This window comes from Stegastes partitus, unplaced genomic scaffold (genome assembly GCF_000690725.1).
Source record: "Stegastes partitus isolate 25-593 unplaced genomic scaffold, Stegastes_partitus-1.0.2 Scaffold847, whole genome shotgun sequence".
Taxonomy (NCBI): Eukaryota; Metazoa; Chordata; class Actinopteri; family Pomacentridae; genus Stegastes; species Stegastes partitus.
In genome coordinates this window covers 134,736-149,535 of record NW_007578578.1, presented here as the reverse complement: position 1 = coordinate 149,535, position 14,800 = coordinate 134,736, and the positions used below count along the sequence as shown (strand labels likewise).

The 14,800-nt window shown below is 48.0% G+C and overlaps 1 protein-coding gene across 1 annotated transcript; it reads right to left on the bottom strand.

Moving 5' to 3' along the window:
- Positions 1–7: 7 nt before the first annotated feature.
- Positions 8–11,686, bottom strand: hoxb9a (homeobox B9a). Its single transcript, XM_008292941.1, has 2 exons — positions 10,921–11,686; positions 8–2,233 (listed from the first exon to the last, which is right to left on the bottom strand). Exons 1-2 carry the CDS (start codon positions 11,531–11,533, stop codon positions 1,998–2,000), a joined length of 849 nt encoding a protein of 282 aa, XP_008291163.1. The 5' UTR covers positions 11,534–11,686; the 3' UTR covers positions 8–1,997.
- Between the last annotated feature and the right edge of the window lie 3,114 nt (positions 11,687–14,800).

The following is a 14,800-nucleotide window of genomic DNA, read 5'->3' as shown; positions in this document are numbered from 1 at the left end:
CACACACACACACACACACACACACACTCACACACACAAGTCGACGTGTTGTTTATGATCCGTCCATAAAAGTGCCACGGGACGCCGACACTCCACAGAACAGCGCAGCGGCCTTCCAGCGCGGCCTCTTCATGTTTTAACACTCAGATCAATAAAAATCTGCATAAACTGAAGCCTGACCGGATAGAACTCGGAGCCGCTGCTGCTGCTGAAACATGGAGCGCGGGAATCAGTCCGAACCGTTCTGCTGTGCCCGCTGATACCGGCCTCCAACACAACCTCTAGGAAACGTATTATCAGGCGAGAGAGAGAAAAACAAAAAGAGTAGAATTGAAAAACAAAACGTCCGTAAACGTTCTGACCCAATGCGTCGCTCTGTCCGTCCGGGCTGCGTTCGGAAGCCGCCGTTGCGCGCGCTTGTAGAATATGTTCCTGAAATGAGAGAAGCCGCCTTGCATAGCAGATAATACACTATATACTGTATGTATAAAAATAGAGCTGATTCTTATTTGTTTTTAAATGCAACACGTTGAGTAAAGAGTTGGACTGTGGTGACGGAGACGGTGCCGTTGGTTTGAGTGTGCGGCGCGCGGACCTGTGCCACGCGTGGATCTGCGCGCACTGGAATGAAATGCGTAAAAGAAGTAGCAGCCGTGGAGGATTTGTACTGGCCAGTCTAATTAAAAAGTGTCGTGTCGGTTCTAGAGTGTTTATCTGAGAGTCAGTGGAGCGACAGCAGCAGAAGCTCTGTGCGGTTTGCATCGTGGAATCCGGGTCAGAGCGGCGGCGGGGCCGCGCTGATCCTCAGGATGCAGTTTGCCGGAATAAATCTGACTCGGATTCACACACACACATAAAAAGGAAAAAAAGCTTGATGCTGGAAGCTCGGTTTGAACATGCAACCTTCGGCTGGTGTGACGCGGAGAGGGCGGCTATCGATAGCCGATACAGGCCGCGGAGGAGCCGCCGCCGCCGCAGCGCATAAAGCATCCGGAACGCAAAGCTGCAGGGCGGAGATCCACGGTATTGACAGCAGCCTAATCGGATACCCAGCTGCTGAGTCGAGTTAACACCCCTGCCTCCACATCACTTCCAAACTCCCCTCCTCCTCCTCCACCCCCCTCCGGTATCTTGCTCATTACTTAGGCCGACAACCGGGAAACAAACGGCGGCTGGCTGCTTATATCAACGCCGACCATCAGGCGCTTTCTAATCAAATTCTGCCAGCAATGAGAGAAACAGGAAAAAAAAGAGAGGAAGAAAAATAAGGATGGACCGCAGTGTGTCTACGTGCAGCAGCCCATCTGCTCCGCGTGCTTATTAATGGCCATGTGAAATCCCGGTTTCAGCACCTCCGCGCGTCTCCGGTGTCAACAATACAATAAATAACTAATAAAGGAAGAGCTTGAGGAAGAAAAAAAAAGAAAGCTTTTTTCTCTCTGTTTCCCCTCCCACTCGTCCTCTGTAGCATCACTTGGCGGTTTGCTGCTTCCTTTGCTTCCCTTTCATAATGTAGCCTAATATCAAAGCCTAATTAATAATCTAATACAGATAAAACCACGAGGACGTCAGAACCATGAACGAGTTCATCAAGCAAACAGTCCCATCCGCAGGTTTATATGGAGTCAGACTCGTTTAAAGGAGAAGAAGTCCGGGAGGAATTGTTGGTTGTCTGACTTTTACCATCATCCTCCATTAATACAAACGACTCCAAAGTTCCAGCCTCCGTCCATCTCACTGAACATCAGACGCTCTTAAGACTTCAGTTCTAACGTTACGGCGTCCGCTAGGGATCAATAAAGCAATTGATCATGTGTAGGATATAGATTGGCGTGAAGCTCACCCAGTGAAGGTTAAAACAGAGTGAAAACAGCAGATGTATATATGTATATTTTTGCAGTTCTTGGGAAAGGCCATTTCGTGTCTAAGAAACGAGGGGCTGTGTGTTGGATACATGGTGTGAGCGTGCGTGCGTCAGAATGTGTGTGTGAGTCCCGCTAGTCCTTGGGTTGGTCCTTGCTCTGTTTCTTCATCTTCATCCTCCGGTTCTGGAACCAGATCTTCACCTGCCGCTCCGTCAGGTTGAGCGCGCGCGCCACCTCGTGCCGCCGGTCCCTCGTGAGGTACATGTTGAACAAGAACTCCTTCTCCAGCTCGAGCGTCTGGTATTTGGTGTAGGGACACCGCTTCTTCCTGGAGGAGCGTGCATGCAGCCAGTTGGCCGAAGGGTCATCTGGAGGAGTAGAAGAAAGAAATAAGGAAGGCATTAAAATCGAATAAAAATAAATACACTCTGTAATTATGTTTAGTTGTGTTTTGGAACATGTGGCGAAACCCTCAGAACAACATCTCTCCGTGCGTAAAAGTTGGAGAAGCTTGTGCGTAAAAGCGTAGCTCCATAACACCTGACTCTGCAATTGACACTTTAGTGCGTAAACTCGGTTTATGGTGTCAACAGGGGCGCGCATTTGACACAAGTGGATTCATGGCAGTTTTATTTGACATCACGTGGAGGACAGAAGCCTGCTTCCTCCATGAACAGAACGTTTTAATGTGCACGATTTAGAGGACGGAATTATGAAACTATCATGTTTTTGTTATGTTCCTATTATCATTCCTGTACTCTCAGAATATGTGTGTTTGTAAATGGGACCAGTTTTTAGAAGCAGTTCAATGTTTCAAAACGAAACTAAATTCAAAATGTGTCAAAACAAATCAAACAAAAGCAAAAAGAAATTCAAAGTCCTGAAGTGGAGATGTGGCCACAGCCGCCGCTTTTATTTTATTTTTTATTGTTATTTTTGTTCAATCAGAGTATTTACTCGGTCTGATCTTTACGCTTATTTTTTTTAAATTTAAATACACAGATTCTTGCAGATGTAGGTGATTGTATGAAGAGTGTTTTTGTAACGTTGCACAGTCAACATTAAGGGAACTAAAGGTGATCGTTTTCTGTGAAGGATTTGTGATGAACTAAAAGCTGCATTTTGCTTAAAAGAAAAAAAACACACAAATCTTTCATCGTGGAAACTTTGGTCTAAAATAGTAAATAACGATGTTGTAGCGTGAATATGAGGCCTCTGAAATGTGATCTCCCTGTTTTCCACCGAGAGCAAATTATGAATTATCCGCTGTCATGGTTTTTCTCTTCTCATTCTCTCTCTCTTTTTTTTTTTTTCCTGCCGTATCGCTCCTCTTGTTTGCCAGGCCACCCTGGCTCCTCCATCCCCCCTTCCCACCACCCCACCCCTCTTTATAGCTTTCAGACCGATGTAATTAGCAGAGACTTCTTGTTTGGGACGCATGGGTCTGGTTTAGGGCTGAAAGCTATCTGCTCTTCCCCTCTGCAGAGAACTGAGGCATCTCAGCTATGAGGCAGCTTGCTGGGAGTCTCACGGCATTGAGGCTCTTAAAAGGACAATTGCACAAAAAAAGAAAGAAGACCATGAAGCCCTTTGCCTCATTTTGATCCCTTAAGCACTGCTTGTACTTGCACAATATTTGAATTTCCCTTAAAAAACAACAACCATAAAAACAAATTAGTGGAAATTCTGAAGAGGCCGGAGCTGTTCCTGCTTCATTTTCACTTTTCACATCTTCTAAATAAAACCTTTAACCGAGGCCAATTATTCCCTGTGGTTGGGTCAGGCTCCGTTTCCAGTCAGTCAAACCAACAAACAGACGCTCCCACTTTCTACAGTCTGTCAAATCAAAAACAAATTTCATGAAAAAGGTCAACCTTAAAAGTTCTGCTTCTTCATCGGGTGGAGTTTGTCCTTTCAGCTCGATGTAACAGCTCCAGCTAAATAAGGAGCAAGTTCTGAGAGCCATGAAAGGTCAAAGATGTAGAGAGCAGCATGCAAAGTGGAAAACACGACCACACTGGGATTAGCTGTTGTTCCTCCATGGCATTTTATCAATGACTCCCTCCCAGTCAGCAGCACGATTCAAGGTCTGGAGCACAACCCAACATGTACCTCCAGGAGGGGATTCTGCTCTGGATTTATTGGTTAAAAAAAAAAAGAAAGTTGGTTTATGTAGAGTCACTGGCTGTTTTTGTTGTACTCGAGCTTTCCCAGGGCGGTGGGAGTCAGGCTGAGTGAAACACGGCACACGTGTAACCCAACCATCAGGGTGAGTTTTGGAATAGAAGTTCCATCTAAATCAGTTTGGGCAGTTTTCAGGCCAAAGAGCTTCTTACTGAAGTCTGACTGCACATAAAGAATAAAACAGTGAGATTTATCCCGGACCGGTTCAGGTCTGCAGGGCAGAGAGGTGATAAAGAGTTCTGTTCATATGTTAAACGCAGCCGCAGCCGTTTGGCCTAAAATGGCAGAAGGGATGATCTCACAGGTCATGGGGGGAAAGACTGAGCTTCAGCGCCTCCTTTAACGCCAGACAGGGAGAGTTCAGATGTGAGTGTTTCCCTGCCTGAGGAGCCAGGCACTTCCCTCACTAAGCTTGGGTGGAGACTTCATCTGTCTTCGATTCCGATGGTAATATCTGGTCATATTTTACTACATGACAATCATATTTTCATCAACTGCTAATCACATCCATGACAATGTTTTTTCTTCTTCTTTCTCCCACTTGTGTACAAAGAAGGATTCTGTGTGGCACCAGCAGCATTAGCTTCTTGTTTGATCACATTCATGTGGGTTTAAGAGGCTTTTATGCTAATGTGAAGCTTCCCTTCCTCATTGAAGTCCGTTTCCACCAGGAAATGATGTAAAACATGCTCAAAACCAGCCAAAAGTTTGATTTAAAGTCTTTTTCTGAGTATTTTAAGTTTAGAACAACTACTTTTTATTGACTCTTTTCGTCACGTTTGAGATCATTTTGACCTAAAATGTCTTAATTTCGACTAAGACGACTTGTTTTCTTTTCTTCAGACCCGTCGTTTTTCCCGTGAGGCGTGCATGTGATTGGATGTCCTCTCTGCGGTCCACAACCTAAATCTGTGCCCAGTGTTTACTAATGTAGTTATTCTGATTAGCTTTATTATTATGCGTGTAGATGGTTAACCAAGTTGAACAAAACCTGTTTGGAGGGAAGGTTTTGACGTCACTCCTGACCTGTTATTTTTAATCCTGTTATCTTGTGTCAGCCATCATCCATCCTCAGGGTTTTATTTGCTATTTGGGCTCAGCATGTGAATTCAATGATCAAGATCAGGGCAACAAAAGAGCTCCCTCATGGTGGAAATCCTCGATCTGATTCCTCCAACAAAACTGTAATCAGCTGATCAATGAGATGTCTGTTCAGCCAACGCTCAGCCGCATAAATCTCTCAGATCGAGCAGGAGGGAGGTTTGTTGTCATTTTATAAAGTAGAGAGAAGCTGCACGGAACACAAAAGTCCCGGCTGAGATGATGGAATAGTGTAACTAAGGACGTAAACCCCCCCAAACCTAAAAAAACCCCAGAATTAGCTGCTTTAGATCCACCAGAACAGGCGACTCTGTGGGGTCAGTCCATAACTGGGAATAAACCCATGATGAAGCCTCACATGCTCACATGTGGCTGGCAGGACTACAGATATCTCGTACCTTTAGTCACTTTGTTGCAGGAATATGTTTGTTGTTGTGTTTCTGCTGGTATGAAACCAGCAGATGAGATGCAGGAGACTTTGGAGGAAGGTTGCGAGGCCAAGATGGCAGCCAGAGACAGACTCAGCATCACCTCAGCCTCTGCTCCTGAGTGGATCTGACATGAGATAGCCTCGCCTGCATCCGTCCGTCCGTCTGTCCGTCCCGCCAGCCGAGTTATAGTTAGCGGCCATCATCAGTAAATACGTCCTTAATACCCCCTGGAATCAATTTCCTCCAACATGGCCAGCATGTAGAGGATCGATTTCATCTCAGGGTAAAATAATGCCCGGTAAAGAGGTGGCGGTGGGCCGGGGGGGAGCGGGGAGAGGTAGAGGGGCGCGGCGCTTTTGTCACATGGTTAAAGTGGGTGCTTTGCATTCCCTGGGTGTATAATCACCTTCAGGACCATCCATTACCCTCGGAGCCGCGCCGCCACCGCGGCTGTCACCCAGGATGACAAACCGGCGGAGGGGTGGGAGGGTGGCGGAGGGGAGTTGGGGTGCTCTTTCTCTCCAATGGGTGGGAAGACAGAGAAGATGATGATAGATAGAAAGAAAGAAAAAACCAGGGTGGAGGGGAGGGGAGGGCTGTTGTAGCTCCTACAGTCCAATCCCAGAGTTCTCTGGAGGCTACAGGCGTGTCGCTGCAGTCTGCACATGGACGAGCACACGGATGGACAGATTGATGTCCCGCTGTAGCCCTGCAGCGCGCCGCCTCCACCGCTGGCCTGTGTGTCTTTGCCCGGCGTCCACCTTGATGAATGTCTGGGAACAGTGACCGAAGCGGCTACAAGACTAATATCACGTCTCTTCCACTGTCTCCCCCCACCTCCCCTCCCTCCCCCCGCCTTTGCAATTTCACCCTAATAGATCCAGAAATTGACCTCTCATATCCCAAAGGCACGTTATTACATTTCCCAAAGTCGTATTTTATCCACCCCCCTCCCTCCCCCCCTCGTCCCAATACCCCGTCCACCCCAACCTTTACACCCCATCTCACCCAGCCACCAACAGCAACACGCCAATTAATGGGGTTGTTCACCCGCCGTTATAACTTAATAAACTTGGGGGGTAATAACTTTCTCGCTCTGCCCGGCAGCAGCAGCAGCAGCAGCACAAAGACTGAAGTGTAATCTTGTAGTTTATTCTGGATGGCCGCCCAGCACCAGCGACACAAAGAGAAATCTGTAGCTGGATGCTGGCGCTAGCTGGACGCCGTGTTTTGGGAGGTGTAGGATTCCAGGGATGTTCACACGGCAGCCATTTTGAACACATGCGGAGGGAAACTCAGCCGGGCTCTCCCCTGCTGCTCAGGCAGATAAATCACGCCCAGACTGTGTTTTCTCTCAGATTCTTTACTGAAAAGTGAATCAGGCCTGAATCGGAGGAGTCTACGGTGACGGTTTAGTAAATCTGAGCTCCTATCACAAATTGAAACATCCTGCCTTCCAGCTGGGCTGCTGCTCGGAGCACCTGGCCCTCACAGCGCCCTCGTTTGATCAGATTTACCGGTTCGGAGCTGGAGAGCTTCTGGTGTTGACAAAAAACAACATTTTGTTGGGAATGTTTCGCTGTTTGCCAGAATGTATGAGGCTCCGGCTTATGCGCCGCCGCCGGGCTTCGTGAAACACCAGAACTCCTGATCAGAACAGAAAAAAGCTCAACTTCCAAAACCCTCTGCCATGCTGAAATGTTTTGCAGGCCGGCGGCTCATAAAGTCAAAGTTCTCGGTGGAATCTGGCGGCGGCTGAATACTACATTGTCAGGCCACTCATGTGAGGAGCGAACAGAGCTCAGAGTACGACCCAGTGTGCTGACGCTGCAGCTTCAGCTCTCAGACTCTCCAACATGATTCTGGACAAAATGCTTCATTCTGCTCTAAGTCTCTGTCTTCATTTAAATGGCTCTGTGTTCAGTTGTCACACTAGCGGCGTGCCCTTTGTGCTCTTTTTGTGTGACAAGCAGGATTTCTAGATTTTGAAATACTTTGTAGGAACAGTGGAGAAGTTTTTCTGACTTTGACACAGCAGGGCCTCCGTGGACACCTCATCCACACAAAGTAGAACATGTCAGTGAGCTTTGGAGGAGCTTCCCCCCCGTTTCCAAACTTAATGCTAAGCTAACTGGCTACTAGTTGTGGCCTTATAGTTATGTTTCAGACGTTAGAGTCCATCCCATCATCCCATCACGACAGCAAATAAGCAAAATGTTAAACTATTAATTTAACTTAAGCTGAGACAGAGCGCCGGTGTGAGCGAGTCCTTCCAGATGGACAGAATCAGATGAACAGTGAATATGGAGACGACTCTTCTGTTGGATCCTAACATTTAGTAACAACACTAGCTTCAGACTGTAGTCTGTATTTCTGGTCACAAAGTGACCAACCTGAGGTGACCAGCGTGCTGCAGGACTGCCAGCTGCACAGTTCTGCACCTACACAGTTCAAAATGGCCGCCCTGTGAACAATAGAAACAGGCCTTGTTTTCTATTTTCCTGCTGCTCTCTGGTTGGTGCAGCTCCCACTACCTGCCACACCAACCCGCTGCAACACAGACACGTGGAAATACAAACCACAAGAAGAAGAAGAAGAAAAAACTGCTGAGCCTTTAAAAGAGCTGGGGGATTTTCTTTCTGATTTTTTATTTTAGCTGTTGCCCATTTCCACAGACAGGCCTTCACGACCACCAGGCCAGACTGGGACACACAGTGTTACTGGTGGAAAGTCTCATAATTCAGACTGGGGGCTGCTGGGCTCCATCCAGCTCTTAACCAGCTCTCTGCTCTGATGGATAGCGCGCTCACATGCTGTAATAAGGTGGCTGAGTGTGTGTGTGTGTGTGTGTGTGTGTGGTGCCCGTGCAGTCATAAAGTGTGTGTATACGTGAGCGTGTGTAGGGTTTGTAATTTGTATTTCTTCTCCTGAAAAGGCCAGTATGGAGGTGGAAGCCTCCCCTCTCTCTCCCCACGTCTGTTTTCTGGCAGTGCGCGCACACAGCAGACGGATGGATCAGACTCCTCTGGCACTGTTAGATTTATCAGCCGGGATTAGTGCAGGGAAACAGAGCCCGTTCACATCCAGCACAATCTTTTTTCTTCTTCTTTTTTTTTTCCAGAAAAATCTAATGAATATCTTTCTGGGGAGCGCGTTTCTGTCCCACCCAAAAAATAAGTCAAGAAGCGTTTTTTTTTTTTTTTGTAAGGAGCTCAGCCGCCACACATGATGGATTAAATGTTGTTGTTAGTGCGAGCGATGGTAGAAAAACAGAACAAAGCCTTGTTCTAGTGGCCAAACCTCCACGGCTCTACATCAACGTGATTGCGACCCGTGGCAGGTAAAATATTATGATTATTACAGAGCAGATGAATAAAACAGCAGCTCACAGGCGACCGTGTGAGACTGTAGCAGCAACCCAGAGGAGGGCGCGGGAGCGTTTAGTCCAATAAATATCCAATAAATATCCAATCAAATGCAGCTTCAGTCACTTTAAAAGAAAGAGAAAGCAGGCTGCGTTCATTTCTACACTGAATGATAATTTGGTAGAATTTAAAAAGCGCGTCAGAAATCCCCGATCACGACCTCTGACATCCACTTCCCTCCACATGCAAACAACACACGCTTCACTCCTCCACCTCTCCTCCAGCTACAGCTTGAAACGCCATCACGCGCCGCGGTGGGATTTCCGTGACCCTCCGTGTAGATTTATACGCGCTTTTAGAGTCCGCGCTCTCCGTCCTCACTGTCCCCCTTTCCTCACATGTGAGCCTCGCACAGCGCAGTGAGTCCGCGCTGCAGGCTGAGTTATGAGGCCTCTGCTCTATTGAGAACTAATCTAGCCTGCTCTGCTGCTCCGAGCCGCCCAGGTCAGTGATGGACGGCCCCGCTCCTCTATGATTTTGATGATTTTTTTTTTTTTTTGAAGGAGGAAGAAGACGTGCAGAGGTTCAGCTGATGGAGCGCAGCGTGTTGTTTGGAAATAACAGATTGGATTATTATTATTAATATTATCATTATTATTATTATTCTGAGAGCAGATTGAGGTTAAATATGACACATGCACAACTCCTCCTCCTGAGAAATGCGCACACATGTGTCCAAAGCCTAACCAGAGCAGAGAATAGTGTGTGTGTGTGTGTGTGTCTGCCACATCAGGCTCTCCAGCGTCACCTCATTATACGACTGGTTACCCCGACCTACACCACATAATCCGGCCTGTCCGGTGCAGCGCCGGCGGAGCTCCGGAGCTCATCTATCCACATTGTATTGACTGTTCGTTCGTGCGTAAAGCGGTGGGATAAGGAAGCCGAGGTGGCCTAGGACGCCTCCACACCAAGCATCCTGAGTGGAGACGCGTTCAGCTCAGATGGGACACTTTGTTACAGAGCGACTGGCGCGAGGAGCTTTAAAAAGCGACGGAGCGCAGACACGAGCACATGTGTGAGCGTGTGTGACGGAGATAATGAGAGTCCTGTGATCTATAAGGTACCTGCAGTTAGAAAAAAAATAGACAAATCTGAAGGTAGGCGCTTTTTAACGGGGACACAAGTGCGCATGTCCTGACGGTGTGGAGGTTACCCAAACTGAGCAGCTCCTCTGGTCAAACTGGGACATTTGATTTCTGATTATTATTTTTGGTTTGTTTTTGATTTATTGCTTCTGCTCTGCCGGTATTTAGATCATATACCTTCCGAGCCCCTCGCTGTAACTTTAACGGGTTCCAGACGCACCAATCATTTCTCTTCAACAGCCTCCATAATAAAGGTATATATTATATATATTATATTTATTATATCTCTCTGAACGCGGAGCCGTGGAGCAGCTTTATGTGTTTAACTGGGCTTGTTGCCAGGTGATCCAAACCCTCCATCCTGTCACTCACTTGTCTTCTGGAGATGCAATAACAGCTTAATGCAAATACTAAAAACGACCCAACAGCCCCCTGAGTTCTGTTCAGACTATGTGAGGACACCAGTTCATTTTTATGCCTTTTTATAGTTTATGTTTAAATTATATTTGAGGTTTTTCCAGTTATTTTTTCAACCATTTACCAGTTTTTTAAAAGTCTGTGTTACTTTAGGAAACTCAGAGGAGCCACACAGCCTGTTCATCTGCTCTGTCCGTGCAGCCTGCGCGTCTCTCCAGTGAGCAGCACCGACACGGCCACGATACGAGCTAAATATCTCAGTAAACTTGGAGAGCAGAAGGTGGGGGCTCTCCGGCTCTCTCCGGCTCTTTGTTCTTGTTTTATGGCGGCATTAAAAGCATTTACAATCTCCCTCTCCGCGCGCTCTCGCTCCCTCTCCCGCGCCCCGTTTCCTGCTTTAATAACTTACTTTGATCCAGGCCGTCTTTGTCCTCACTCCCTTCACAAATGTCCTTATTTTCCTCGAACCCTGCTCCCGGGATGGCGCTCGGATGGTGGCTCAGCTCTCGCGCCGCCGTGGACGTCGACTCCAAGATGTACGTGGTGGTCTCGTGTTGGTGCTGTCCGCCGATTTTGGGTGGGATCTCTCCTCCGAGGTGGCCGAGCTGCGGCTCCAGCTTGACCTGCCCCGTTTGGCCCTGCCCCGGGACGGACTCGGAGCCGCGCGGCGCGCAGTCCAGCCACGAGCGTATGTACCGTGTGTCCGCGGCGGGCACGTGCTGGGCTGGGATGTAGGGGTGGTAGACAGCGGGGAGGCCGCTGGCCCCGTGGTGAGGGCTGAACGGGCTCCAGGACGAGGAGAAGACCGGAGGCTTGGGCTGGAAGCTGCAGGATGGATAGGACTCTGGATGGGGATGCTCCGCCTGCGCAGCGCCGCCGGGCAGCCTCCCGCCCGCGGCCGCCGCGGAGCTGGAGCCAGAGTACTGGACGCTGGGGAAGCGAGCCGGGGCTGAGAGTTCATCGCTCTCGTGACTTATGATGGAGTCCACGTAATAGTTGCTCAAAGTCCCAGAAATGGACATTCTCGGACATTATCTGCGAAACGCCGCGAGTTCACTAAATGGAGAAGAGAGACATTACGAGATTTTCCTCTCTTTCCTTCTCTCTCTCTTTTTCTTCTTCTTCTCTTCTGTTCTTTGCGAGCTCGCCCCCTCCCTTCCTCTCTCTCTCTCTCTCTCTCTCTCTCCCTCTCTCTCCTCGAGCCCCCTTCCTTCCAAACAACTTGCTCACTACAGCGAAACAAAGTGCTACAGCCTCCAGCCCCGCACGGCGCGCGGGGGTTTGTCGGCTCGGTGCGAGAGGCGCAAACTGATTGGCCGGACTTTTTCTTCGAGCCTGAAAAAGCGTCAATGGAGCGTAAATCAATCGTGCACACGCGCCCCCCTCCTTATTCTCTCTCTCCCTCCCTCTCTCTCCTCTCTCCGTCTCTCTCTAATAGATTGCCTCCTTCTAAATAAATTGTCTTGTTTATATGCAATATGCAAAATGAACAGTCCGCGCGTATATCTGCTCTGTGTATCTATGGCTGCTGTCAGCCCGGAATTATAGAAAACCGTTAAATTATGCGTCGTCTGGACACTGTGCATGAAATGCAAAGTGGAGACAATGGCTGACAAATAAGTGGCGCCATTATTTTTTATGTATTTATCTTTTTTTTTTAAACTAAGCAAAATAGATGCGCGTGTGTTTCACTGTGAAGCTGGAAAAAAAAAAAAAACGAATTAGTGAGAGAACATCCACTCCTGCTGAATTGTGCACAAGCAATCACTTAAATCAATCCAGCATCAGGGAGTGTGCATTTAAAACACCATTAGTATCAGCACCAGTAGTCCCACACTTAAGCAGAGATATCTTCCATCCAGGACAAGATAGATGGTAGAGCTCGCACCCAGGTATGTTTAATTATTCACCCGCTTTCTGGGTCCACTTGGAGGCTTTTCTCTGAGCCGTGAGCCGCTCCACTCTGTTTTTATTGACAGATTAACAGTCATTTTTGTTAACGAGCGCCATTAAATCGGGTCCTGCGTGGTTATGCCGCTTGTCTTTACAGCGCAAACTACTTCAACTACTTTTTTTGGGGTCCGTTTAATACCATAATAAAATCCTACATCAGGGCGGCTGCTTTAGTTTTATAGGGCTGATATATGGCCTGTGGTGGTGCGGACCGTAAACGCGACTGAGGCTGCTGCAGCCTTCCTGCCTGCCGGCCGGGCGGCTGAAGGGCGCTTCTCACTCATCGGTCAGGCTGCCACGAGCAAGCACGGCTCGGACCGGAGCTCGGTGGAGGCACCGGGGGGATCTGCGCTGCCGGTGTCCGCCCGTACACTCACCCAGCAGGGTCTGAGGGATACAATCCGTCCGCTTTTAATGAGGAGACTGGAGACGCAGCATCGCTGTGGACTGCTCAGACATTTGACTTCCATCTGACCTTTGTCAAAGTCACCGGGATTGTAAGTCTTTATATTTCTTTATAATTATCACAGACGTGGAGCTCTGGACTCTTTGGAGATGGCAGGCTGCTGGTCGGGGCTATAAATCCAATCTGTGCGCCGCATATTCAGCCAACACCGTTATTTACGACGATTAAATATGAACTACACATTGCTTATGGGGTTAACGTGATTATTTACGAGGCTGAAGGTGGACTGCAGCGCAGCTCTCAGATCTGCTGAGGAGGACCAGAGACTGGCTGGTGCGTGTTCACTTCAGGAGCAGCGACACAAACCCAAACCAAGAATCCTTTAAACATCAGTTGCGACTCTGGCGCCCAGCTTTGGCCTTTGAGCTTGAATTCGCCACATTCCTCTGTCCTTCCGTCTTAAAGGACCTATTTCCAGCTCATCTGGAGAGCTTCCGTTGAACTACAGCGACTCATAGAAGCCTGGCTGAACACTCTGAAGTCCGCTGAAGGCTGATGTGATGGATGCGTCATCAGCTGTAGTTCTGTATAAAGTCACACCTTGACATGTAAGTCGTGGCCCTGATTGGCTCAGTCCGCAGCAGAAACATTAAATACGTGAGAATGTGTTGGTTGTGTGTTTTGTAGAGTCTCACTTTAGTGAAACACAAAATGTTGAATCCAGTGTTACAGCCTGAGTATCAGACCTTTAGCACGAGAGTCCTGAACTCTGCGCGGCGTTTCCGACATGTTTAGAGGACAAACCCACTTTGTTTTGCAGTCGTAGATGCTCGGGATATTTTTCAGTCAAGATGGCCTCTGCTCAGACCGCAGGCTGTGGGAATTTTAATTTTCGGAGGGCCTCCGCCCTGCAGGCCGGGCTGCCAACCAGACAGCGCGTTAATTGGAGACACTGGCGCTGAAAAGCTTGAAGACATTATCTGCAAACCACCTTCATTTTCTACACGTTGCCTCAGTGCTGTGACAGAAGACGTTTGAGACAAAGACCCCCCCACACACACCCCCACCCCCCTCCACACGCACACATATTCATAATTAGTGCGCTGACGATGAGAAATGCGTGGGGCTCCTTCAAAAAAACAAAAACAACATCCTGAGTCTTGTTCCACTTAACTTTGGCCACAAATTCAAAAATGTCCAAAATCATGAAGTTAAGATATTTTTCCATCAGTCACATTTTTACGCACAGGAACCGGTCCTTGGCTGCCGGTACCGCGTCCTGAGGGCTACATGCAGGCTCCAGGTCGCTCTGTTTTATTTCCAGCCACGTTTTTAAAGCATCAGGGAAATTCACACCAAAGTTCTCGGATGTTCATTAAAACGACTGTGACTAAACAAATCCGCGCAGAGTGTTTCAGGTTTACAAGCCGCCAGTAAAGGTATTTACAGAACAATAAACGGCCGTGACAGCGTCTCCTGCTCTGTTCCAGGCTCCGATTCAATATTAATCCCCTCATAAGGAGCCGTTGAACAACCATAAAACGAGCTGGATCATTAAAAAGAATAATTTATGCAACTCGTGAGCTCCTCATAAAGAATAGCTAACATTCCAGCATTGCACGTTTTTTCTTTTTTTGTTTTTTTCTCACAGATTTTAAATTACCGAGGCAACCCTGTCAGGAGCCGAGGCCGCCATCATCTCTGTTGATTTGAAATACCGACGTGAATTCTAGGTGGTAATTTGCTTTTCCTGGAGCGAAAGCTTTCATTTCCACTAACGGACCTGAATTTAGAAGGCATAAATTTAGGATTTATAATTAGCTCTATACTTATCCCAAACTCACGGCTTGTTCTGTTTTGGAGGTGATATATTGTCTGGGCTGCAACACGCCCTGAACGGAGAGCTCAGCGCATTAGAATCAATTAGAAA